General features: G+C 41.9%; 2 protein-coding genes across 4 annotated transcripts in view; one reads left to right on the top strand and one right to left on the bottom strand.

Annotated features, from left to right (window-relative positions):
* The first annotated feature begins 9,384 nt into the window (after nt 1-9,384).
* On the top strand, nt 9,385-11,090 carry spink4 (serine peptidase inhibitor, Kazal type 4). The gene is made up of 4 exons (XM_077013527.1): nt 9,385-9,885; nt 9,996-10,021; nt 10,140-10,252; nt 10,985-11,090. The coding sequence occupies exons 1-4, from the start codon at nt 9,843-9,845 to the stop codon at nt 11,028-11,030; spliced, it is 228 nt and encodes a 75-aa protein (XP_076869642.1). The 5' UTR covers nt 9,385-9,842; the 3' UTR covers nt 11,031-11,090.
* LOC143519791 (beta-1,4-galactosyltransferase 1-like) overlaps nt 11,022-27,444 on the bottom strand; it is a 28,585-nt gene continuing 12,162 nt past the window's right edge. The window contains exons 4-7 of one of the 3 annotated variants that reach the window (XM_077013524.1): nt 22,439-22,626; nt 20,282-20,404; nt 19,110-19,214; nt 16,967-19,006 (exon numbers count right to left, since the gene is read on the bottom strand). In XM_077013524.1, coding sequence (XP_076869639.1) covers nt 18,877-19,006; nt 19,110-19,214; nt 20,282-20,404; nt 22,439-22,626 — 546 coding nt within the window. In that variant the 3' untranslated portion in view covers nt 16,967-18,876. Of the gene's footprint in view, nt 11,962-14,387; nt 14,447-16,966; nt 19,007-19,109; nt 19,215-20,281; nt 20,405-22,438; nt 22,627-27,444 lie in introns of those variants that run through there. The other 2 variants (XM_077013525.1, XM_077013526.1) reach the window with 2 other exon arrangements.

Here is a 27,444-nt window from a genome sequence, read left to right on the forward strand (position 1 = left end):
GAAGTGTGATCTTGATAGATGACAGGTCCCCAGACTTCACTCCCGTATAATAGTATGGGTTTAATCACGGAGTGGAATATTTTAGTCCAGATCTGAACTGGTACGTTCTGTGTGTTTAGTGGTCGTTTTATGGTATAATATGCTCTTCTTGCTTTTTCTACCAGTGCATTCATAGTCTTACTGAAACTGCCAGATGCACTGATCAGCAGTCCAAGGTAGCTATACTCCACCGTATGCTGTAGTGTCTCTCCTCCAAGGGTGAAGTGATATTTAGATTCCTGTGATCTCGGTTTCTTTTGGAAAATCATAATTTTGGTTTTATTGATGTTGATGTCTAGGGCCCAGTTTTGACAGTAATGTTCAAGAGTGGATAAGTGTTGCTGTAGGTCTTTTGCTGTAGGAGCTAACAATACCAGATCATCTGCGTATAACAGGAATTTTATTTCTTTATCATTCAATTCTAAACCTAAGTTTGGTGACTGTTCAAGAGTTGTAGCCAGTTTATTAATATATATATTGAATAGTGTTGGCGATAGATTACAGCCTTGGTGCACTCCCCGTCCTTGACTGAAGAATTCAGTTCGTCTATTGTCAATTTTAATTGCACATTTATTATCATTATATTTAGATTTAATTAAATCATAAACCTTCCCCCCTATGCCAGATTCAAGTAGTTGGAGGAACAGGCCATCATGCCACACTGAATCAAATGCTTTTTTAAAGTCAACAAAGCAGGCAAATATTCTTCCTTTGTTTTTCTGGTGGACGTGTTTTTGAATGAGTGTGTGGAGGGTGTATACGTGATCGGAGGTGCTATAATTAGGAAGGAAGCCAATTTGACTTTTTGATAGAATGTTATGTTCAGTCAGATAATTTAACAACCTAGTGTTTAGTATACTGCAGAAGACCTTACCTATATTACTGTTAACACAAATTCCTCTGTAGTTATTTGGGTCAAATTTGTCTCCGTGTTTATAAATTGGAGTAATAAGACCTCTGTTCCAGACCTCAGGGTAAATTCCACTTGTTAGTATTAGATTGAAAAGTTTTAGAATAGCCAATTGTAGTTTAGGGCTGCTGTGTTTTAACATTTCATTTTTGATATTATCAATTCCGCAAGCTTTCCTGTTTTTTAAGGCACCAAGTTTTCCTTGAAGTTCCTCTATAGTGATGGGGTAGTCCAGTGAACACTGGTTGTCTTTTATTGCTGGTTCTAGATTGTTAAGTTTTCCTGTGATTGTATCCTTGTTTAATTTATCTGGAATTTTATAAAGTTCTTCAAAATACATCTTCCATGTTTTGTTATTTTTAATTGGGGTATTTTTGAAATTGGATGTTGTAATATTTTTTTTCCATAGATCCCAGAAAGAATTTTCTTTAATTGCTTTTTCCATTTTGATAAACTGGTTATCCATATATTGATTTTTTTTATTGCGAATTAATTTTTTATATTGTTGTAAAGTCTGAAGATACTCTAATCGTCCTTTTTGGTCATTTGGGTTTCTGTGTTTCTTGTTGGACAAATTTCGTAACTGTTTTTTTAATGTTGAGCATTCTTTATCAAACCATCTTTCTTTTTGCTGTTGTTTTGTTGTTTTGGTTAGTATTGTCCTTAGATTTGATTGTTTTGTAATCTGAAAGAAAATCTTATTTAGATGTTCAGTTGCTAGGTTTATGTCTTTTTTGTTAGTTTGATAATATGTTTCGAGGAATATATGTAACATTTGTTTGATGTTTTCCGAGTTAAGTGCTGTTGTGTAATCAGTAATGCTTTGTTCTGTCCATTTATATGGTCTGGGGATAGGATAAGTGTCTTTGTTTGGGTCTTGTTTGTTTGTTTTCGTTTGAGACTTTTTTAAGTAGAGGACTATTTGGCAGTGATCTGAGAGATGCAGTTGTGGCAAAACCACGAATGCACTGATATGTCCAGGGTTGAGGTCAGTGATGGCATAATCTACTACACTGCTGCCCAGTGCAGAGCAGTATGTGAATCTGCCCAGGGAGTCTCCTCTCGCCCTGCCGTTTACAATATACAGACCGAGGCCTTTACACATCTGGAGGACGTGTTTACCATGTTTGTTGATGACACCATCATAACTTTGTCTCTGAGTGGTTATACTTGTGTGGTAGGACAGGATCTGTTTAGGTATGTTTGGTATTTTCTCTATATTAATAAAGTCGTGTTCTCTGGCAGTTCTTGCATTTAAATCACCACAAATCAGAACATGACCTAAATTTTGAAAATGATTAATTTCTTTTTGGAGATTTTCAAAAATATCTTCTGTGTAGTAAGGAGAATTTAGGGGTGGAATATAAATAGCACATAAATAGATATCCCTGTCATTTTCGAATAAATTCCTGTTTATTTTAACCCATAGATGATTTTTGCTTTTTTTGACTGGACATATGACTGATCTATATTCTTCTTTATACCACACAAGTATACCACCAGAGTTTCTGCCATTTTTAATATGGGCATGCTTTAAAGCAGGAACGTAAAGTTCTAGGTAATTATTTGGACAGAGGGAGTTGGTGTGATTATCCCATGTCTCTTGAAGAATAATTAAATCCCGGTTATATATACTATTTACAAAATCAGGATTAGTTAATTTTAAACCAAATGTTGAAGAAAACAAACCTTGAATATTCCAACAACTAATTGAGAAAGATGTCATTGCAAGACAATAAAAGGTATTTCACAAAGAGAATCGATCTACAACCATATCATTTTAAATACTAATGTATCTGTCAAATGTAACAAAATTATTAATGAGACAAGTTTAGTTAAATAGTTTGTGACAGAGGAGAGAGATAAAGTCTCTTATCTGCTCAGGGTGTAGCTGGGTTGGTGCAGGTGGGGTTCCTTGAGCAGCTACATCAGCGTAGGTTCTGGCCTGTGGTGCTGGAGGAAGGGTGATCTGTGGCTGTGATGGAGGCTGCCAGCTGTTCCTGGGTGGAGGAGGCTGATGGAGTGTGGTGCGCTGTGAGGTGAAGGCAGAGGTGGGGAAGACTCCTCTGGATGTTCTGCTGTGGTGAAGGTTCTGGGATGAGTTGTGAGGTTCTGGTGTTGGTCTCAGTCTGATGCGGTCCGTGAGTCTTTTCCGATTTAAAGCTGTGTCCTTTAGGTTTTTTGCGAACAGTTTCACTCCTTTTTGATTGAGGTGGAGTCGATCATACAGGTGTGTATGGAAGATCTGTCCATGAAGCACAACTCGTGTGTTGGGTATCTGGGCACAGAGTCTATAAAGATCTGAATTGATGTTGTTGATGGTATGTTGAGGTGTGTCCAGTCTTGGTAATAGACTGGAAATTGTAACCGTTGCTGAGGGGAACCTCTTTCTTGCTGTTATGGCTATGTGTTTGAGTGCTTCAGGTATGTTTCTGCCTATTTGAGTTAGATCGTTGGTTCCAGTGTGTATGATGATGTGCTGAACTCCTTCATAATCCATATTTGAGAGCTGTTCTGTGGCTTTGGATATGGTTGGAGTCCAGATCTTTGTGATTTTCTTGTTTGGGAAAATACGCTTCATGTCAATGTATTTCCCATTAGAATCACACATGAATACAACTTTCTGTGTTTTCCTCTGCGTGAGCGGAGGTGTGTGTGAGTTCTCAGCAGGAATATTAGTGCAGTGGGAATCTTGATCGGTTGTGAGTTGTTTAGATGGGGTAGGTTCAGTGAGAGCAGGAGGAGAGGATTTGGGGTGATTAGGTTTCGCAGGTGAAGGGGGTGAGGTGGTGGGAGAGGTGGAGGAAGTGAGGTCATTCGTGGAGCGTGTCTGGTCTTCTGTCAGGCTGTGCTGAGGTATCAGGGTTGGAGTGTTGAGCAGCTGTGTGTGTGTGGCCAGCTCCTCTGTCACTCTCCGTAGAGCCACCCTCAGATACTCGTTGTCCTCCTCTAGTTCTCTCATGGCCTGTTGCACTTCTTGGAGCTCATGTCTCTGTTGCAGTACTAACGTGTAGAGCTCTCCTGCTGTTTGACTTTCAATCCTTTGCTGAAGGGAGGATAGAGTCCTTTCTCTAAAATCTGTGAACTCCTGTTCTAGAGTAGAGAGTCCGTCTTTTATTGCCCTGATGCTGCTGGTGAGTTTAGGTGATTGTTCCAGTGGCTGTGATGTTTTAGGGCTTGTAAGAAAGACCTTTTGTGGTGTTTTCTGTGAGGCTGTGGTTTTTCTTTTTGATATGACGGACCTTTTCATGTGACTGAAGCAGTTTTGAAAGTTATGTAGACTATTTTCGGATCCCTGAACCATAATTGTTCCATTGTGATATACATTTATTGTTATAATGGAAGATGTGCATTCAGCATCTTCATGTGTGGTTATCTGTCTGCCTTTGCTTATTCCATTTCTCTTAATGTTAGAGAATGTCTCACACATTACTGAATGCCAGTCAGAAGGATGATGGGTGAAGAAAAGCAGGTTACACATGATCTTGCGGTTGTCCATTGTAGTGAAGTCTGCCACTAGAGTTTCTGGGTTTTCGGACAATACTTTTGTTTTGAATTGTTTCCTGGCTTTTAGTGTTTTGACATGCTGTGGATATCGCACCTCGCAGCCGTCCAGGTGTAGCGAATGTCCGTTGGAAGCGGGGGAAACCGTTTTTTTCCATTTTTGTATGATGTTGTTGTTAACGGCACGGCAAAATAACGGTATCGGCACCGTTATTTTGTTGCTTTTGCCGTTTTGCTGTGTTTTGTTGTTTTTTTGTGTTGTGTGTATTGTGTCTGGTCGCTGTTATTTTGTTGCCGTTAGAAACGCCGTTGCTCTGCCTTACCGGAGCGCCGTCGAAGTTTCCGCTCGGTTTTTGGCTATAGTTAAAAAAAAATAAATAAATCTCTCGCCCTCGTTCCTGGAAGCTGCTCTGATGATTCCTCTATAATTTTATATAATTGATAGATTATATTCAAAGTTTCTCTATGTGAAAATACCTTAAATTTTAGTTTTAGTTTGGGAGCTTATGCATTTTCGCTGCCATTTAAATTGAGTTCCAATTCCAATTCAATGTTTGTCTCTCTCTCTCTCTCTCTCTCTCCATGAGAGCACTTCCTTGTTTCCGTCTCTTTGGTTCGTTGTCTCTAAATGGAAGCAGATGAATGAATCAATGAATGAATGAATGAATCAATGAATTGAATCAATGAATGAATCACTCACTCACTCACTCACTCATCCGGACACTACGTTGCCCGCAATTCCCCAACACCGTCTGGCCGTAAATCTCTCCTCTCAGGCCACACCCTCTCTGAGACCGATCTCGTCCCTGAGACCAGGAAATGACGACTCGCTGTCACGTGATTGCATAAGAAATTAAGCATGGCAGATCACGAGATCACTCCTCTGCGTTCGCCCCCTACTACAGAAATAGTGCACTATATTGTAAATATAATGGTAAATTGTAAATATGGTAAATAGTACAATATTTCTATGATAGGGAGCAATTTTTAATGCAGCGATGGGTTATATTATATTTAGTGGTGGGCCGTTAACGGCGTTAACACCGAAACGGCCGACCACTACTTAAATTTAACTCGCTTGCAAACCGTTTTTATCTGTATACATATATTTATCAAATGTTAAATTTAATTAGTTGTCGGCCGTTATCGGCGTTATCGACGTTATCGGCCCTAATTATATTATATATATATTTAGCAAACATCACATACAGTCGTATGCAAAAGTTTGGACATCTCTTGCCAAACGGAATTTAATTTATTATATATAATATTATGAATAATATTATAGTTAATATTTATAAAAAATAAATATTTATTTGCAAATGTTTTCATATAACTATATTATATAACCATGTGTAGGAATAGCGAGTTTAAATCATTCTTGCTTTCACTCATGTATATATATATATGAAAAAATATATATATATATTTCATTTTTAAAATAAATAAATAGTAACAAAAAAAGAAAAATAATACTACACATTTTAAACTGAACGGAGTAGAAAGATCGTAACCATTTTTGACAGTGGCATTTAAGGACATGTTAAACACATCCTATAGAGAAAATCACAAATAGATTTTACTTTTAATTTAAGCAGCAGTGAAATATCTTTTTCAGACAACTACACTTGCTATATACAGAACTGTCAAATTTGTTTAATGCCTATGTTATGTGTTTGATTAAGTAAATGCAAGAAACCCAAATTTAACTGAGTAACATATTAAGCTATAAAGACCAGGGAAATAATAAAAGCAAACTTGATTAGGTACTTCTTGTGGATTCTAAGTCCACTATCTCAAAAGTTTCACCTTGTTCTCTTCTCATTGCTGGAATCACTATACCTGTCTCTACGCAGGTTAAGAGTCTTGGTGTTATTTTAGATAGTACACTCTCTTTCTCTGATCATATCAGCAAGGTCTCTCGGACTGCCTTTTATCATTTGCGAAATATCTCCAGACTACGTCCTATTTTAACACAATACTCAGCAGAGGTTTTAGTTAATGCTCTGGTTACATCGCGCATTGACTACTGTAATTCAATTTTGGTAGGCATTCCTAAAAAGATTATTCACAGACTCCAGCTAGTTCAGAATTCTGCAGCACGAATTATTACACGCTCAAAATCTTTTGATCATGTTACACCTCTGTTGATTCAGCTGCACTGGCTTCCTGTGTTGGAGCGGATTCAGTTAAAAAATTTGCTTTTAACTTTTAAGGCACTACATAACCTCTCTCCTGGCTATTTAGCAGATCTCCTTCAGATATACACCCCACCCCGTTCTCTGCGGTCTTCATCAGCACGCTTATTGGCACTTCCTGTCATTAAGCTTAGCACAGTGGGTTCTAGGGCTTTCTCTCATGCTGCACCTAACCTTTGGAATTCACTACCTTATCATATTCGGATGCTGGATTCAATCGCAGAGTTTAAATCTGCTTTAAAAACTCATATTTTTAAAATTGCTTATTCATTTAATTGACTGTGTTTATTTTATTGTATTTTTTACAAAGTGGATTGTTTATATATTCTCTGTATGGGTTTACTGTTTATTGTTATTTTAATGTGAGTTGTAAGGTGACCTTGAGTGACTTGAAAGGCGCCATGAAATAAAATGTATTATTATTATTATTATTATTATTATTATTGATTAGTGAATTATTTACAAAAAATATTATTTAGAATCAAAACAAAGATTTCAAAGGCAATAAAACAAATAAAAGCTTAAACTGAATTGTTTGTGAAGAACTCAAACTTAATGGATAAAAATGTGATATCTGCTTGTTCAAATCAAGCTCATTAAAAATTAAGCAGCTTCATACTCAAGAGAAAACAGTAAAAGCCAGCATTCAGAATGAACAATAAAATGCATTAATGTGGCCATGCAGGATGCAAAACGAACTTCAAGACGAGTCACAAAAAGTATGCACAGACACACACACACACACACGCACGCACACACAGTGTACAAAACAAAAGAGAACAAAAAACACATTTTCAATTTCACTTATCAATTATTCGTCAGTCCAATTGGCCTGCTGTCAAGTAACCTTTGTTAAAAGTCGAACGACACTCACTGGAATATAACTACACCCGTTATATTCCAGTGCAATACCGCCCCACGCCAGTAGCTGGCGATCAAGATAAAACAGGACCTCCTCTCTGGGACCTCAATAGGTCCCACAGATGAGGTAAGCCCCAGAGGTGAGATTTATGGCCAGACCCTACTCCGCAATTCACGAAAAGATGAGCGTGTTCAATGCACACTTTCTTTTGAACTCGTTCACGCACAACACTGCTGTAGTCTATAAACATGATCACAGTCAACAGCGCGACGGTTAATTGGCTATAAAAAACCACAGAAAGATAAAGTGAAAAGAAAACACGCATTGATCAGCCCGGAAGTTGCAAGTTTTTCGGACCATGTGGGTTTAAATATGAAATAAACCACCGTCAGGTCATAGTGGTCGATAATCAGTTCATCTTAAACGGGCTAAATGCGGGTTAAATGCGTGCGTGCAACGGTATTAGAAAAATATGTCGTCTGGTGGTTTCAAGTTTAGACCACATTTATTCGACTCAAAGATGACTGTAAATTCCTATGTCTTGCTGCGGATGACCACAAGGTGGCAGTATTATTGCATCTCTTCTCTTACTTTTCTTACTTTTCAAGCAGTATGCTACTGTCTGACACATGTCGCTCCTGTTATATAAACACATCGTGTTCGCAAAGTAATAATTAATGTGACATTTTACTGCACGGTGTTGCCATATGGCAACATACCATTTCTTTGCAATTTCCTGGTATTTAAAAAGAAACTTCAATACTGATTGGCTTTTACATAGAACCTGTGGCCTTAGTTTAACCAATTATGTGCTTGGGGGACATCACATGACATTTATTCCTTCCAAAGTCGTGCTTTTTCCCACACTGTTCCCATACTGAGGTCACCTGACGAAGAGCTGCTCAATCAATGATTTTGCCATTTTTTCGTCCATTTACAGCATTACAAAAATACTGACAGATTCTGTGGGGCGTTATGACTTAATTTTATTAGAAAAATGTTTAAATTATGATAATATTGTCTTTTTATTCAAAAAATTAGGTGCGTTGCCAAATGGCAACATTGTGCAACAATGGAACAATATAGTCAGTGGAGCTAGACAGACACATAGATAGATAAATGGTGTAGGACTAGACAGATATGTTTACAGATATGCTTATATGCTTACAAATATGTTTATTCTTTTGTGTACCATGTCATAAGATAAATGGCACAAAGTGGTAGGCCACGTAAACTGACGGAGTGGGGTCAGTGGATGCTGAAGACCTGTGAAGAGGTCGCCAACTTTCTGCAGAGTCAATCACTACAGACATCCAAACTTCATGTGGCCTTCAGATTAGCTCAAGAACATTGCACAGAGAGCTTCATGGAATGGGTTTCCATGGACAAGCAGCTGCATCCAAGCCATGCATGTACAAGTGGAGGGAGATTATGGTGTGGGGTTGTTTTTGAGGAGCTGGGCTTGGCCCCTTAGTTCCAGTGAAAGGAACTCTGAATGCTTCAGCATACCAAGACATTTTGGACAATTCCATGCTCCCAACTTTGTGGGAACAGTTTGGAGCTGGCCCCTTCCTCTTCTAACATGACTGTGCACCAGTGCACAACGCAAGGTCCTTGGAGTAACGCAAAGACATGGATGGTAGAGTCTGGTGTGGATGAACTTGACTGGCCTGCCCATTACCCGATAGAACACCTTTGGGATGAATTAGAGCGGAAACTGAGAGCTAGGCCTTCTCATCCAACATCAGTATGTGACCTCACAAATACGCTTATAAAGAATGGTCAATATTCCCTATAAACACACTCCTAAACCTTGTGGACAGCCTTCCCAGAAGAGTTGAAGCTGTTCTAGATGCAAAGGGTGAACCAACGTCATATTGAACCCTATGGATTAGGAATGAGATGTCACTTTTTATTACAAATTTCTCATTGATTAATCAATTGTAACATTTTCCAGTGAACAAAACTAATTATACTCATCTATGAAAGTTCTATGATCTGTATGATCTTGTTTCCATTGTTGCACAATGTTGCCATATGGCAACGTACCAAAATGTACCCCTTAAAAAATAAATATTTCTAAAAAAACTTTAAATATGTAAATCTAAGTTCATTTTAAGTGATAAAAAACACTGTAAAAAATTTTTACATGTTGGTGTAATAATGCGTGCAGTAGAGGGTTAAGGGTGTGATCAGCAGTAACCGTTAACAGTAAGGATATGTAGTTTTCCGTGAGTGTGTGTGCGTGTGTGTGTTAGTTCAGCTGTGATAGTTCTCACTGCTGGTCATATTTCCCAAGTCCGAGCTTTCTTCCACACACACTCTCAGAATGTCCATGTTTCTGTTGTGTGTGATGGTTCTTCTGTCTGCAGGTAGGGTGGATCTCTTTTTCTAACACACACTCTCTCTCTTACTCACAAATACACAAACTCTCACTTGAATAATGATCTTTAACACCTTTAAACTCTGAATGCTGGTTTAGGGTTCGAGGGTTCTGCGTACAGAAAGGTGAGTAATATACCTCCTCACACACATGTGACAAGCAAAATATTTGTATAATTTATGGACCATCTGTTATTGTTGTTGTTGTTGTGTGTGTGTGTGTGTGTGTGTGTGTGTTGTACAGCCCAAGTGTAGTGATCTGGTGGAGATTATGGCTTGTCCTTTGAACATGGCTCCTGTGTGTGGTACAGATGGTAATACCTACGCCAACGACTGTGCCCTGTGTGTGCAGAGACTGTGAGTGACAGCAGCATAGACACACCCCCTTCTGACAGACCCCCTTCTGACACGCCCCCTTAGGACCTCCCTTTACTCTGACATACAGACACATTGCTATATTGTCCACTCTGTAAACTCTGTTATACTCATATACAAATAAAGGCAGTTACATGTGCATCTGTACTTTGACATGGATTCACTTTCTAATGGTTAAAACTGTTTTTTTAAACTCCTCCCCTCACCTCTCCTCCCCTCACCTCCCCTCTCCTCCTCCCCTCACCTCTCCTCCTCTCCTCCCCTCTCCTCCTCTCCTCCCTCTCCTCTCCCCCTCCCCTCACCTCTCCTCCTCTCCTCCCCTCTCCTCCTCTCCTCCCTCTCCTCTCCCCCTCCCCTCCCCTCTCCTCACCTCTCCCCTCTCCTCCTCTCCTCCCTCTCCTCTCCCCCTCCCCTCCCCTCTCCTCACCTCTCCCCTCTCCTCCTCTCCTCCCTCTCCTCTCCCCCTCCCCTCCCCTCTCCTCACCTCTCCCCTCCTCTCCTCCCTCTCCTCTCCTCTCCTCTCCCCGTCCCCTCCCCTCACCTCTCCTCACCTCCCCTCTCCTCCCCTCACCTCTCCTCCCTCTCCTCTCCTCTCCCCCTCCCCTCACCTCTCCTCCCCTCACCTCTCCTCTCCTCCCCTCACCTCACCTCTCCTCTCCTCCCCTCACCTCTCCTCTCCTCCCCTCACCTCTCCTCTCCTCTCCTCTCCTCCAGGAAAACAAAAACAGATATTTTAATTACAAAAGATGACGTTTGCTGATTTCCTCCAGGGACATGTGTTTCCTTCCAGGATCCGATCTGATATCACAATAAAGTACCTGAAAGCAAAGCAGACTTCTCTCCTTCTCTCCAATCCTTTATTCCACATTCAACTTTTACACAATAAACTGCATTTACCCATAAACCTTACATATTCTTACAGGAAACCATATGGTGACACTGCATCTAATCTAGGACTCCTGTGATCAGCAAGGGAAAATGTGATAACTGTAATGACAGTAGCAGTACACTAATCTCATGGTCATAGGAAGGATGTGGAGCTACAAATGTGTTTTCCCCTCTAAAAGAGCAGCGGGGTCAACCAGTAGACACCACAGATCAAACCAGACTGGAGTGTGTTTGGACTATTGTTATTATTATTGGACTATTATTAGGGTTTTGACTTCCTGACGTTTTTTTCATTTTTACATTTTAGTTATGTGTTTCTGTTGCTTCATGTGATGTTCCTGCTTGAGCATTTATACAGTATATTGAATGGGAGGGGACCAAGTATTGATCCTTGGGGAACTCCACATACTAAAAAGATTCACTGCTCTGTAACAGCAAGGTTTTGATGCAGGACGCTGAGGCGAGAGCAGTTTTAACACGCAATGCTTACTAAACTCTATGCATGCTTTAGTATGCATGCTTACTAATGCATACTAAACTCTGTTAGACAACACAAGTGCAACACAGCACAAGGACGAGATAAGAGACAGGTGCTATGAATAACATAGAAGAACAAAGACACCAAGATGTGCACACAGAAGTGATTATACAAAGACAAAGTACACACACAGGCACACACACGCCGGCACTCTGGCCCTGCGTGAGGGGGCGTCGGTCACGGGGGGAGGCACAGTAGCCTAATCCTCCTCCACAGTCTCCATTTCCGAGATGGTCTCCCCATCCTCCTCCTCCTCTCCTCCTTGCTGCCATACATAGGATTAAAATACCTTGCCACTGGATATGAAAAGCATTCTCCAAATTATTAAAATTTGTATCTTAACAGAACTTTTCAGAACAAGGGCTTCAAAAGTAAGTTACCAAGTGAAACGGCTTCACTGGAGCATGCCTTTGAACAGTCCACCTCTACCTCCTCCACCACCTTCTCTACCTTCTCCTCCTCCTCCTCCACCTCCTTCTCAACCTTCTTCTCCACCTTCTCCTCCTCCTCCACTTCCTTCTCCACCTTCTTCTCCACCTCCTCCTTAATCATTATCTAGAGATGTGCCACTACTACTGATTAAAACAGTCTTTATCACCGTGTCTTCTGGCTCTCACAAACGTTTAAGCCCAGAAGCCCAATGGTAAAGCAGAAAGCACAACATAAGCAGTTGCTTCATAATGTGCTAGTTGTGCGTTAGGTATCTCAGAAAACAGGCGTAGAAAAATGCCTCTGGGGAAATGGGGGAGTGGGAACGGGAGACTGTGAGTCAGACAGAATTCCTGCTTTCCTAATGGGTTCTAATCTGGATGATGGATACGGTGTTGTCAGGACACAGATGAAACCCAGACGCTCCTAGACAGTACGAGGGAAAACAGCCTCGTGCACTGAGGAGAGACGCGTAGCCGAAGGTCAACGTCCAGGTCAGGAAAAAAACAGGTTTGGATACTCAGAGTTAGACGGCAAAACAAAGTATGGGAAACAAAGAGGCACAGAGCTACAGCGAAATCTAGAATCCGTAGACAACAGAAAGGAGAATGTTTCAGCAATACTTCACAATGGGCGAATGAACACTGACCGGTTGAATGAGCCAACACAACAGGGAACAGGTGCAGTCAGTTCAATTATCCGGGGGGCAGAATGTGAGAGTTCTGATTGGTGGAGATGGGTTGATTGACAGCTGAGTTGGAAGCAGGGACGGACTGGCCATCGGGCATACCGGGCATTTTCCCGGTGGGCCGACGTGCTATTTGGGCCGACAGTCCTGACACTTTTTTAATCTATTTATATATTGGTCTGACCGGCCCATAAAACAAGTAGATCAGTGGGCCGATTCAGATGGAGGCTGGCTGATTGACACTTGTCTGGCGAATCACATTAACACACCTTTCGCGATGCTCCTGCTGCCTGCATAATGTATTTGGCAAAGTTTTTACCGGTCCTTAAACACGCTGGTATGCAGCCCATTGGTTATTTTCTTTACTGACACAGAGCTGCACCAATCATATCATCAAACACCCCCTCCTCCATGCGCCGGTGCGTAGTGCAATCTAACGTTGATTAACATAACGTATGTGAGTATCTGAGATGGAGAAAAAGCGCAAAGGAGGTGCAGAGAAACTACGACAAAAAAGAAGCTTGAACTTCAAGTAAACGCTGCCAAATGTATAAAAATTACTCAAATGTTTGCCACAGCAGGGCCTTCATCAGCTCCCGTGGCTGATGACAGTGGTGGCGGTGGCCAGTGGACAGAAACATGTACTGAACGTGCGGTAAGCCTGACTCCTTTCAGAGCAGCTATAAAATGAGTAGGGTTAAGCAACCAAACCCTTTGCCAAATCTGATAAATTGATAAAACATCAATAAAATCATTTTGGCTAATGTTCTATGGCCGAGTTAGTTTGTATTGTAAATGCAAAAGGTAAAATAAGTGAATAACGTCCTTACCTCTATTATAAGACTTTGTGTACACTGACTGTATGAGAAAATAAGCCTATTTTAGTACTTTTATGTCTTCCATTCTGAACTAAATAGTCTTAAATGTGAGAACACTTTTAAAACCTCCATTCACCAACAAAAACAGTACTAAGTCACTCAGCAGGCAGCATTCTATTTTCATTATTATACTATTAATATTTGTGGGGTGAGTAGTAGGCTAGGCTAAGGCTATGCTTGGTAGGAAGGGGAAATGTTTGGTAGCTTTTATGGAGGTGTTTAGGGACAATGTACAGAAATTAAAGGAAATTACACTTTTTAAAATGGTAATTTTGTTTATTGCCTGTGCCATATGCCAATGCTGCTGTGTGCCTCTTCACAAATCTTCATAAATCCAGTATTTCTAGGTGTATTTTTAAAGCCACCATTCAATTAAACTGAGTTACTGGGCAGTTTTCTGATTTTGTTATTAGGCCATTGATTGTTTAACTTGTAAGCCTAGGTTTAGCTACTTTTTCGCCTGGATGTGTTTGGGGGCATTTAGCCTAGCTGGCTAAAGAAAATGTAGGCTCTAATTAAAGAAAATCTTATTTTTTACAATGACAATTTTTTTTGCCAGTATTATGCCAATGCAGCTGTGTGTCTGTTTTTCTGATAAAACAACAATAATTAATTCCTTATGTTGAGATAAAAAAAAACATACATTCATTCTTTTGACTGGGTAAGTTCACAATTTATTGAGTACTACTCTTGGAAGAGTTAGCATCTGATCCTTTATTTTTCATCTCTATTCTTTCTTTCTCTTGTCTTCCTCCCTGAAACACATAGGCACACCCAGTTGGATGAATGCTGCATTCATTACTGTGATTGAGTGGTTCAATATGCATTTTCATACTGTTAATAAACAAAACTTTTTGAAAGTATTTAATGATTTAAAAATTATTTAATTTCACTCTCACTAATTCCTGTAAACTCATGGCATGGCTTAGGGTACATGGTTTTAAAGAGTGTAAACTGTTGGTATACACATTCAAAAAACTGAAAAGTGTGAAAAGCGTTATTGAGTGTGAGTGGGCCGGTCTGGTCCAAAAATGCCAGGGCCGATTTTTTGTCCCAGTCCGCCCCTGGTTGGAAGCGCATGACCGAGGCAGGGAACATCACAGCTTTAAAGATTTTTTTTTTTACTTTAAAGGAAAAAAATGTGGTTTTAAAATGTATTTCTATTACTCACACAGTTTAAGAACTACTAAAGAAATCCACTGTGTAACACAATAGCCTTGCTTGTGAAGCTTGTCTAAACATCATTAGTTAAAGGATTATGTGCTTACAGTGAAAAAATGTGAAATACTAACCAGTCTAACTGGACTGACATTTAAACATGTAATGTATTGTGGGAAATATCCAACATGACATGCTTGTACTGTAAAAATAGTCCATTCTGAACATAGAGAAGAAACAGAGAGAGGGAGCAGGAGTAAGAGAGAGAGAGAGAGAGACATATATATATATAGTGGGGAAAATAAGTATTTAGTCAGTCACCAATTGTGCAAGTTCTCCCACTTAAAAAGATGAGAGAGGCCGGTAATTGACATCATAGGTAGACCTCAACTATGAGAGACAAAATGTGAAAAAAAATTGAGAAAATCACTTTTAAATTTATTTGCAAATAATGGTGGAAAATAAGTATTTGGTCAATAACAAAAGTTCATCTCAATACTTTGTTGTATATCCTCTGTTGGCAATGACAGAGGTCAAACGTTTTCTGTAAGTCTTCACAAGGTTGGCACACACTGTTGCTGGTATGTTGGCCCATTCCTCCATGCAGATCAGGGCAGTCATGGCCTGGCGGTTAGGGAACTGGTCTTGTGACCGGAGGGTCGTGGGTTCGATTCCCAGACAGGCCATGACTGAGGTGCCCTTGAGCAAGGCACCTAACCCCAACTGTTCCCCGGGCGCCGGGCTAGGGCTGCCCACCGCTCTGGGCACGTGTGATCCACAGCCCCCTAGTGATCACTAGTGTGTGTGTGTGTGTTCTGACTGCACAGATGGGTTAAAAGCGGAGGACAAATTTCGATTGGGGTGAAAAAATCACAATTGACAAAATATGGCTCATTTCATTTTTTCATTTCATCTCCTCTAGAGCAGTGATGTTTTGGGGCTGTCGGCGGGCAACACGGACTTTTAACTCCCTCCAAAGGTTTTCGATGGGGTTGAGATTGGAAGACTGGCTAGGCCACTCCAGGACTTTGAAATGTTTCTTACGAAGCCACTTTGTTGCCCTGGCAGTGTGCTTGGGATCATTGTCATGCTGAAAGACCCAGCCACGTTTCATCATTGCCCTTGCTGATTTAAGGAGGTTTGCACCCAAAATCTCACAATACATGGCCCCATTCATTCTTTCATGTACACGGACCAGTCGTCCTGGTCCCTTTGCAGAGAAACAGCCCCAAAGCATGATGTTGCCACCCCCATGCTTCACAGTTGGTATGGTGTTCTTTGGATGCAACTCAGCATTCACTGTCCTCCAAACACGACGAGTTGTGTTTTTACCAAATAGTTCTACTTTGGTTTCATCTGACCATATGACATTCTCCCAATACTCTTCTGGAACATCCAAATGCTCTCTAGCAAACTTCAGACGTGCCTGGATATGGACTGGCTTAAGCAGGGGGACACGTCTGGCAAGATCTGAGTCCCTGGCGTCGTAGTGTGTTGCTGATGGTAGCCTTTGTAACGTTGGTCCCAGCTTTCTACAGGTCATTCACTAGTTCACCGTTCTTGTGATCATTTTGATCCCACGGGCTGAGATCTTGCGTGGAGCCCCAGATCGAGGGAGATTAGTAGTGGTCTTGTAGGTCTTCCATTTTCTGATTATTGCTCCCACAGTAGATTTCTTCACACCAAGCTGCTTGCCTATTGCAGATTCAGTCTTCCCAGCCTGGTGCAGGTTTACAATTCGGTTTCTGGTGTCCTCCGACAGCTCTTTCGTCTTCACCATAGTGGAGTTTGGAGTGTGACTGTTTGAGGTTGTGGGCAGGTGTCTTTTATACTGTTAACGACTTCAAACAGGTGCCATTAATACAGGTAATGAGTGGGGGAAAGAGGAGCCTCTTAAAAAAGTTACAGGTCTGTGACAGCCAGAAATCTTGCTTGTTTGCAAATAAATTCTTTAAAAGTCAGACAAAAGGATTTTCTCAATCTTTTTCACATTATTTTCCCCACTGTATGTATATATATATATATATATATATATATATATATATATATATATATATATATATATATATATTAGTGTGTGTGAGCATGTCACACACAACTCTCTGGTCCTGGCCCCACGATAAGACTATATACAGACTGACACACCAACTCACTCACACACCTGCAAACACACACACACAAATGCACACACAGCAACTCTCAAACTCACATCCAACTCACTCATACACTCTCACACACCAGCAGTCTCTCTCTCTCTCTCTCTCTCTCTCTCTCTCTCTCTCTCTCTCTCTCACACACACACACACACTCATGCTGCTTCACAATCATTAAAGAATGATGCATAAATGAAAACCATTTATTCACCACCAATCACATGAATTATGATTATTTCTTCACCACACACCGTCTTCATTTTCCACATGAGCAAAAATATTTACAGAATGATTCTCCTCAATATACAAAAAAATGAAAAGTCATTAACATCATTATTCATGTACTTGTGTGACTGTGTCTAAAGTGCAGCACACTTTTTCAGATTAGATCTTTCACTTATAGTGTCTCAGAGTTTAACCCAGACCATACAATGGTGTACAAACATAATGCCTAATGTGTGTGTGTGTGTGTGTGTGTGTGTGTGTGTGCATGCATGTGTGAGTACACACACACATACAGCACACTTGTAACACCTGTAGTCTATTTCTTTAATCTATAATACAGTGTACAGACTAGTGGCTCTCTGCCTCTATCTACCCCTAGCTGCTCATTCAAGTAATTACAAGGACTGACACACATTGTGTGACATTTGTCAAGAACTCAGAGTAGTGCAGCAGGCTCAGGGCCTCACCTGGGACTCAGATCACACACCTCACACACGTCCTTCACCTGAGACTCAGATCACACACCTCACACACGTCCTTTACCTGAGACTCAGATCACACACCTCACACACGTCCTTTACCTGAGACTCAGATCACACACCTCATACACGTCCTTCACCTGAGACTCAGATCACACACCTCACACACGTCCTTCACCTGAGACTCAGATCACACACCTCACACACCTCACACACGTCCTTTACCTGAGACTCAGATCACACACCTCACACACGTCCTTCACCTGAGACTCAGATCACACACCTCACACACCTCACACACACGTCCTTCACCTGAGACTCAGATCACACACCTCACACACCTCACACACACGTCCTTCACCTGGGACTCAGATCACACACCGATCTTCACCTGAGATTCAGATCTCACACCACACACGTCCTTTACCTGAGACTCAGATAACACACCGATCTTCACCTGAGATTCAGATCACACACCTCACACACCATCCTTCACCTGGGACTCAGATCACACACCTCACACACATCCTTTACATGAGACTCATATCACACACCTCACACACGTCCTTTACCTGAGACTCAGATCACACACCGATCTTAACCTGAGATTCAGATCACTCACCTCACACACTGATCTTAACCTGAGATTCAGATCACACACCTCACACACCTCACACACCGTCCTTCACCTGAGACTCTGTAAGAAACATGAGCCAACAGATTACAGTAGAAACATTTTTTTTTCATTTTGTTCATCAGTTCATTTTCCGACCACTAAATCTCTCCTGAAACTCCTCATACGTCTAGAGGTTCAGAGGCTCTTCGGGAGTGAGCATGAGCAGAGAAACCCCTGCACTTCCCGAGGGAGTGGGTCACCAGACACATCACGGAGCCTCAGGTCCAGTTCTAGAACATTCTAGAATTTGCTTCTAGCCTGGATGAAGGGGTGAAGTGTCACTGAGGAGGTGATGACAGCTGGGTCACCTCCTATGTGTCCAGTTGGGCCAGAATGGGGAATTCAGGACATCAGTGTTCACAGTTCTAGTCCAGGTTCCCAGTGTGCATCACTGCAGTGTTGTGAGCTGGAGCTCCTATAGGCTGTTCAGGAGCTCAGAGAGTGTGTGTGTGTGTGTGTGTGCGTGTGTGTGTATGTGTAAGTGTGTGTGAGGTTCAGGGCTTGCCAATGTCCACAGTGATTTTGGTGAAGAGTTTGTCCTTCTCAACTTTCACCACACTGTATGTCAAAGAGTTGATACCATCAGTGTCCATAGTTTCTCTTGTGTGGGCGATTCTGTCAAACCTGCGTAGCACATAAACCCCATGAGAGAGAAGCCTTAACACATCTGTGTACGAGTGTGAGTGTGTGTGTGTGTGCAATGGGAGTGTTTCTCTACACACTTTACCTCTGGGGGTTTGGATCATTCATCTTATCTCTGTCATGACGAATCATCTTGCATTTTCCAGTCATGACATCAGGGCGTGATATGGACATTCCTCTGATTGACAATCTCGGACCAGACAACAAAACAAACAGACTAAAAACCCGATGTGTTTATAAATAACAGGTTTTGGTGAGCTATCACAGGTGAGCTATCACAGGTGTTAGTGAGCAGGTCGTTAAACATGGCCTGTCAGTGCAGCAGTGACCCATCCCTGTCCTCCTTTAAGAACTCCCTTAGGTGACACAAAGTCTGTTTGAGGAACAGTTAAGAACTGTGTAATTTCCTGCTGAACTGTATGTCTCATTTCAGGTGTGTCTAGTACATTAAAGTCTCTCTGTTGGTTTTATCTTGTTTTAATAGGGAAGCAAATGTTTGGAAGTACAAAGTTGAAATGTTCCATATTTTGTCAATTGTGAATTTACACCCCAATCGAAATTTGTCCTCCCCATTTACCCATCTGTGCAGTTAGAACACACACACACACACACACACACACACACACACTAGTGATTACTAGGGGCCTGTGGATCACACATGCCCAGAGCGGTGGGCAGCCCTAGCCTGGCGCCCGGGGAGCAGTTGGGGTTAGGGGCCTTGCTCAAGGGCACCTCAGTCATGGCCTCAGGCCTGGGAATCGAACCCACGACCCTCCGGTCACAAGACCAGTTCCCTACCACCAGACCATGACTGCCCCCATTTTATTCCATTCTTCTATATTTCTATATTCTATATTTCACAGTTGATTTGAATAGGAGAGAAACGTTGATCTCGTGTCATTTCTGCCTAGCGGCCAGCAGGGGGAGCAGTGAGCTCTTTTTGTACACAGGTGCGTCAGTTTCCTGTTGCCGTTATGGGATCAACTTTGCAGCTTTTCCTCTCAGTCTGAGGAACTACTTCTCGGGTCAGCCACATCAACAAGTTAAGCAAGTTTGAAAGAATTTCAAATAATGTTTAAAATCCCTTTTAATTTAATTTATACCCACTGTTTGTTTATACAGTGTAGGGTTTATAATTGGTCATGACTGGTCCCAGGTCAATGGAAATTGTGTTCTTACCAGCTGGAGATGAGTAACAAGGTTTTAGTATTTGTGTATCTGTGGCTGGTCTCAGGTCAGTGGAATGTGTGTTCTCACCGGTTGAAGATGTCGTCGTCTTCTCCACCCCAGCCCCAGTAGTTGTTGGGGAAGCCGTTGATCTTCAGGTACTGATCTTTACTCATCGCTGAGACGCCACCAAAATACTGATAATAAGGCAATCTGCAACCACACAACACCACACAATCACACAAAATCACAATCACACACCACCCCACACAATCACATACCACCCCACACAATCACAATCACACACAACCCCACACAATCACATACCACCACACACAATCACAATCACACACAACCCCACACAATCACAATCACACACCACCCCACACAATCACATACCACCACACACAATCACACACAATCACAATCACACACCACCCCACACAATCACAATCATACACAACCCCACACAATCACACACCACCCCACACAATCACAATCACACACAACCCCACACAATCACATACCACCCCACACAATCACATACCACCACACACAATCACACACAACCCCACACAATCACAATCACACACAACCCCACACAATCACATACCACCCCACACAATCACACAAAATCACAATCACATACCACCCCACACAATCACAATCACACACCACCCCATACAATCACAATCACACACCACCACACACAATCACAATCACACACAACCCCACACAATCACAATCACACACAACCCCACACAATCACATACCACCCCACACAATCACACACAACCCCACACAATCACAATCACACACAACCCCACACAATCACACATGACCCCACACAATCACAATCACACACCACCCCATACAATCACAATCACACACCACCCCATACAATCACAATCATACACAACCCCACACAATCACAATTATACACAACCCCACACAATCACACACAACACTACACAATCACAAACCCACACAATCACAATCACACAAAATCACAACCACACACCACCCCACACAATCACACAAAATCACACTCATACACAATCTCAATCACACACAACCCCACAAAATCACACACAACCCTACACAACTTCACTGAACCACACACAAAACCAGAAATACTGCATCCTGACACAGAACAGGGGCGGGGCAGGATCAAAGGGGTCACTGTGTGGGGGTGGGGCTTGGAGGCCGGGCTTGGAAGCCGGGCTTGGAGGCCGAGCTTGGGGCGGGGCACCATCACCATCATTGTCATCACTTACTTCTTCTTAGGTCCTTAAATGGAGCGTTGACCTCATAAAGGTCATCATGAAGGCTTCTTAAACCCAATAACGTAGGACATCATACTCATACAGCAGTTAGGGCTCAGATGTGTGTGTGTGTATGCATGCGTGTTTAGCCATGTCAAACAGGTGGCCCGGTGTGTGTGTGTGTGTGTGTGTGTGTGTGTGTGTGTGTGTGTGTGTGTGTGTGTTTAGCCAGGTGAAACAGGTTGCTGGGCTGAGTGTGTGTGTGTGTGTGTGTGTGTGTGTGTTTAGCCAGGTGAAACAGGTTGCCCGGGCTGAGTGTGTGTGTGTGTGTGTGTGTGTGTGTGTGTGTGTGTGTGTGTGTGTGTGTGTGTGTAGCCAGGTGAAACGGGTTGCCTGGTCTGAGTATGTGTGTGTGTGTGTGTGTGTGTGTGTGTGTGTGTGTGTGTGTGTGTGTGTGTGTGTGTGTTAGCCAGGTGAAACAGGTTGCCCGGGCTGAGTGTGTGTGTGTGTGTGTGTGTGTGTGTGTGTGTGTGTGTGTTAGCCAGGTGAAACAGGTTGCCTGGTCTGAGTGTGTGTGTGTGTGTGTGTGTGTGTGTGTGTGTGTGTGTGTTTAGCCAGGTGAAACAGGTTGCCTGGTCTGAGTGTGTGTGTGTGTGTGTGTGTGTGTGTGTGTGTGTGTGTGTGTGTGTGTGTGTGTGTGTGTGTTTAGCCAGGTGAAACAGGTTGCCTGGTCTGAGTGTGTGCTTGGTGTTCAGAGTTGGTTCAGCTTTTCACTTTAAACCTGAGCCAGGTTTGGAACTTCTTTCTCTCTCTCTCTCTCTCTCTCTCTCTCTCTCTCTCTCTCTCTCTCTCTCTCTCTCTCTCTCTCTCTCTCTCTCTCTCTCTCTCTGTCAATTCAATTCGAATTGAATCGACAGACAGAGACAGAGTCAATTCAATTCAAATCTGTCTGTCTCTCTCTGTCTGTCTCTTTCTCTCTCACCCATATCCAAACTTGTCCATGGCAACGGAGAGGTGTCGTGGTTGCTCGTAGCAACGGTACGTGTTGCGGTCGTCCATGGGGATGATGTCAACGTCGCTGAAGACGAAGCAGTCATAGTCATACTCCTTCAGAGCTTCAGCGTAGCCGACATTCATCAACTTCGCCCTGTTAAATGTTTCCTCACCGTCCTAAAGACACACACACACACACACGCTGTACGGTTTTCGGTTCAGGAGCTTGGCATTGTGTGTTATACAGTGATGTGTGTTGTGTGTAGGGTGTCATGTGGTGTGTGTTGTGCGGTGGTGAGTAGTGTGTGTTTTGTAGTGTCTAGTGTAGTGTGTTGTGTGGTGGAGTGGTGTGTAGTGTGGTGGTGGTGGTGTGTGGTGGTGTGGTGTGTAGTGTGGTGGTGTGGTGTGTAGTGTGGTGTAGAGTGGTATGTGTAGAGTGGTGTGTGTAGTGGAGTGTGTAATGTGGAGTGTGTAGTGGAGTGTGTAATGTGGTGTGTGTAGTGTAGTGGTGGTGAGTTTGTTTACATAGCACAGGGAGATTTACATGCAGTTTGTGTGATGTCATCAGGAGCTACAAAGTCACATGAGAGAAACCAAAAGATTCTTCTTGGAGACTGAAACCTGCAGGTGTGTGCACAAAACCCATAACACCACGACAACACCACGGCAACACCGTCCTGCAGCTCATAACCCTGCCCACACCAGCCTGCTCCCACCCAGACACACAGGACCAGTAACAGGACTTGTGCTGTGTCTAAACATACTACTTGTAGTTTAGTGGTATTCTGGTTCAAGGGCATCTTGAATTCTGGCCTATCTGTGCTACTATCTAGGATCAATTCTGTGAACAGATGCAAAGCACTTTGTGAGTCACTCTGGATAAGAGCGTCTGCTAAATGCCCTAAATGTAAATGTAAATGTAAATGTGAATGTGTGTGTGTGCGTGTTTTTTGTGTGTTTGCATTTGTGTGTGTGTGTGTGTGTGTGTTTGTACTGATGCTCACACATATGTTTGTGTCTGTGTTTGGTTGTTTGTATGGGTACATATGTATTTACTGTAATTGTATATGTTTGTATGTGTGTGTGTAATTGTATATGTGTTTAATTGTATATGTATATGGGTATAATTGTATATGTGTGTGTGTGTGTGTGTGTGTGTGTGTGTGTGTGTGTGTGTGTGTGTGTGTGTGTGTGTGTGTGTGTGAGTTCTCCTTAGATCTTCTCCTTAGATCTGTACACCCCACTGGTTGGTTGGTATGGACCAGGGGTGTCCAATACGTTGATCGCGATCTACTGGTCGATCACGAACGAAGTGTGGGTAGATCGCATGACATTACAGTTTTTCTCAGTCGATTTCTCACATCTTGGTTTACATTGGCATCACAACTAGTGCATTTCTCAAAACAGTTAGTGCAAACAGCAAAACTCAATGAAATACCTGCAAAAGCAGATACTTCAAGCAGATAATTCTTTGTTTTTGACCCAAAATCAAATATTTAGGTCAGTCGATTTGTCAGTGCCATCAGAGTATCTAGTCTGTGTGCCATTGCCTATGAACAAGACAGTCAAAATACTTAGTCATGTTGTCAGTGCAACTATAAGTCACAGTCAGTGCAGACTGTATATTCTGATGGAAACTAGCTAAGCTTTTGAATTCAAGAACGCTGCACATTCTGTGGTATATCAAATACATGTTACACACATACAAACTTACACGAAACACAAAGTTACACATGACTGTATGTGAGAGACTGATAGCAAGAAATTGGACTGGATGTCACGGTCACAGCTCCGGACCATTCCCTGTGGGCGTGTCATATTGTCGTCTGCGTGCGGTTATGTCCATGTTTGTACTTCCGTGGGTGTGGGTTGTTTGTGAGCGTGTTCGTTTGTTACACCTGTGCCTTGTCTCGAGGTCACATGGGTCTGTGTAACTCACCTATTTAATGTGCGTTCGTGCAGTGTCTTGTGCTCGTCTTTGTCTAAAGCCAAGTGTCAGCGTGAGTGTGTATGTGCTGCTTGCGCTCCACACAGAGCTTACACGTATTTGTTTCAATAAATGTTATCTGTTCACCGTAACCGTCTTGGTGCCTGCTTCCTACACCCGGACGTTACACTGGAATCAAATTTGTACAGCAATATTGTTTTACTGTATTGTTCACACTGCAATTTGTTGACAAAAACAAATCTGATTGAAATTCAGAAAAGACAGACAAATGACTGGAAAAACTGCAAAATTAAAAACTTATTCTACACATTCAAAACAACCTGAGCACATACAGCCTCCTCTTGTTGTGTGAAAATGGAACCTCTGCTACCCCTATGAGCTAGTCTTGATATCCTATATAATATATGCAAAAAACAAAACTTGAATAACAGCTTCAGCCATTGTAGGACCATGACTTACATGTAAAACATGGTCCACAATTTTTGCCCTTATTTCACTGTTTTGTCCCTTCAGCCTTACACCACACAGTCTTACCCCTCTACACCACACAGCCTTAGGGCGTACTCACACTAGGCACGGTTTGCTGGTTCCGTGCTGGGGCCCGGTTATCCCCCCTCCCCACTCCCCCTCTGGCCTGCACTCACACTGGCTTCATCAAGCCGACCTGAGCACGCTTCCGTCATCACAACTTGACTTTATTTGGAAAAAAAGCGCGCTCGCACAACACTATGGAGTTCACGATTCTCTTTTTATTGTATTTTTGGAGTCGTTTTGGGAGTGCAGAAACATGGTGCAAGCACAGATTTATCGATCATTTAACACAACGATTGTCTGCTAATCGCTTTGCCGCTATGACTGTTTAACGTGAGCGTCGCATCACTGACGTCATGTTTGAGTTCCAGCGAAATGAACCAATCACACGAGGCACCAAGCGGGCCCGGGCACGGATAGCGCTCACACTAGAAGCGAACCGTGCCCGAGTCCACATGAATCGTGCCCTGGCCCACCTCTTCAAGCGGGCCCGAGCACGGTTAACTGATCCGGGCCCGGATCACAGAGCCTAGTGTGAGTACGCCCTTACTCCTCTACACCACACAGCCTTACTCCTCTACACCACACAGCCTTACTCCTCTTCTTGGCTGTTTACCCTGTACATGGCCTTCTCTTTCCATTATGAGACTTTGTGATACTGCAGTGTTTAGCATCTATACCTGTAAATGTTTGCCAATTACAGTAAAGGTTCACGCACCTCTGACCGGTGGTTGAGACCATTCTTTGATCTAAACCTTCACCAATTCCCTTTCTTACTGTAACTGAATGTTCACCTGCAAACAATTTAATCAAATTAGGATAAATTACCAAAATGTAACAAAAAATAAACTAAATAAATAAATGTAAAATGATGCCTTAGAGATTATGACAACATGTTCAACACTTTTGCATATAATGACCTAAAGACTAAGGGTAAGACAATTCAACAGACAATCCGTACAACACATTTTGATAAACATGTCATAAGCAACTGATAATGTAAAAAACAACAGACAACTGTCCATGTCCATTTGCAATATGTACAAAAGCATTTGCAAAATGTTAAACACAAGGAGAAATGCAATTATGATGTGCACAAGTGACAAGGAGATGTGGAGACTGAATGAACAGTTTTGAGAATTTCAATTCTGATCTGAGAAATGAACCGAATCGACTGAGAAAAACTGTAAAAAGTAGTGGATGAATGACAGGCCAACCCCCCCCCCCGGTCAACAATCGACTTGGTCATTTTGACTTGGTCATTTTATAAATAGCTCGCAAGCTGAAAAGTTGTGGGCACCCCTGGTATGGACCATCAGTCCTCCCTTGTGTAACTGTACACTAACTACTGAATCACTAACTACTGAGTCAATAACTACTGGTGCACTAACTACTGAATCAGCAGTGATGGCTTAGTTACCTTGAAAAAGTAATCCGATTACTGATTACTCCTTTTAAAAGTAACTAAGTTACGTTACTGATTACTTGATTTTAAAAGTAACTACGTTAGATTACAAGTTACTTTAGTAGTTACATTCAGCAGCAAAATGAGTTTTTCCAATACTCACTTTTAGGGTTGCAACGGTATGAAATTTTCACGGTATGATAACCGTCTCAGAAAATACCGCGGTATCACGGTTATCACGGTATCACAGTTAGTTTGTATATTATTAAAAGATACACTGACCCTTAAAGAAATTACAACAAGTTTTTTTTGTTCAATTAACTATTTATTGTAGAAACCTGGAACTATTGTATACAAAATGCCTCCTTTAAAAAAAAATAAGCTGTAAACATGTTTATATAAATACTGCAAAATTAGAGAAACCTAAATCATGGATTTCAGTACAATTATTTAAGTTTAAATTATTTAATATCTGATAAACTCAGCCTGGGTCAGTGTCTGATCAACAACTGTTGTAAACGTCCGTTGTACTGCCAAGTTAGAATATAACCAGATACTGCAGAAAGAGATGATTTATTTCTGACATGACCCTCACAATAGAGATTTCTATTTTAAGGCTTTCACACCGAGTCTGGTTTTAACATATGAAAAACAGGCACGTTAGAATTTGAAAATGAACGCATGTAAATTAATGGCGTCTTTCAGATCCAGTGAAAGCAAGGACCATAAAAAGCTAGGTTTATTCTTTTCACTAGTGACCGTAGCGCGACTCCGCACAGTTCTCTCGTATTACGTTAACAAATACGAGCCTCTTGTAATTCCAGGATGAAACATGAGAAAACGTGAAGACGTTAAGATTGGGCGTTTTGAAAATAAACAACCATTAAATAATGTGATGAAAAAGCGAATTATTTCGAGTATATGTATAAATATTTAACTTTATTAAGTTTAAGGTGCTGGGAGATATTGAAACGGACCTTTAAAGTTACGTACAAGTGCTTTAATTCCACCTTGTAAAGGTGTATGAATCCTGCAAACATGACTTTGTTCATTGCGCTGAGTCGCGGCGCGCGCAAAGTTACAAAATTCGAGAGGTGCACGACCTCGCGAA

Source organism: Brachyhypopomus gauderio, chromosome 1, assembly GCF_052324685.1.
Source record: "Brachyhypopomus gauderio isolate BG-103 chromosome 1, BGAUD_0.2, whole genome shotgun sequence".
NCBI classification, from domain to species: domain Eukaryota; kingdom Metazoa; phylum Chordata; class Actinopteri; order Gymnotiformes; family Hypopomidae; genus Brachyhypopomus; species Brachyhypopomus gauderio.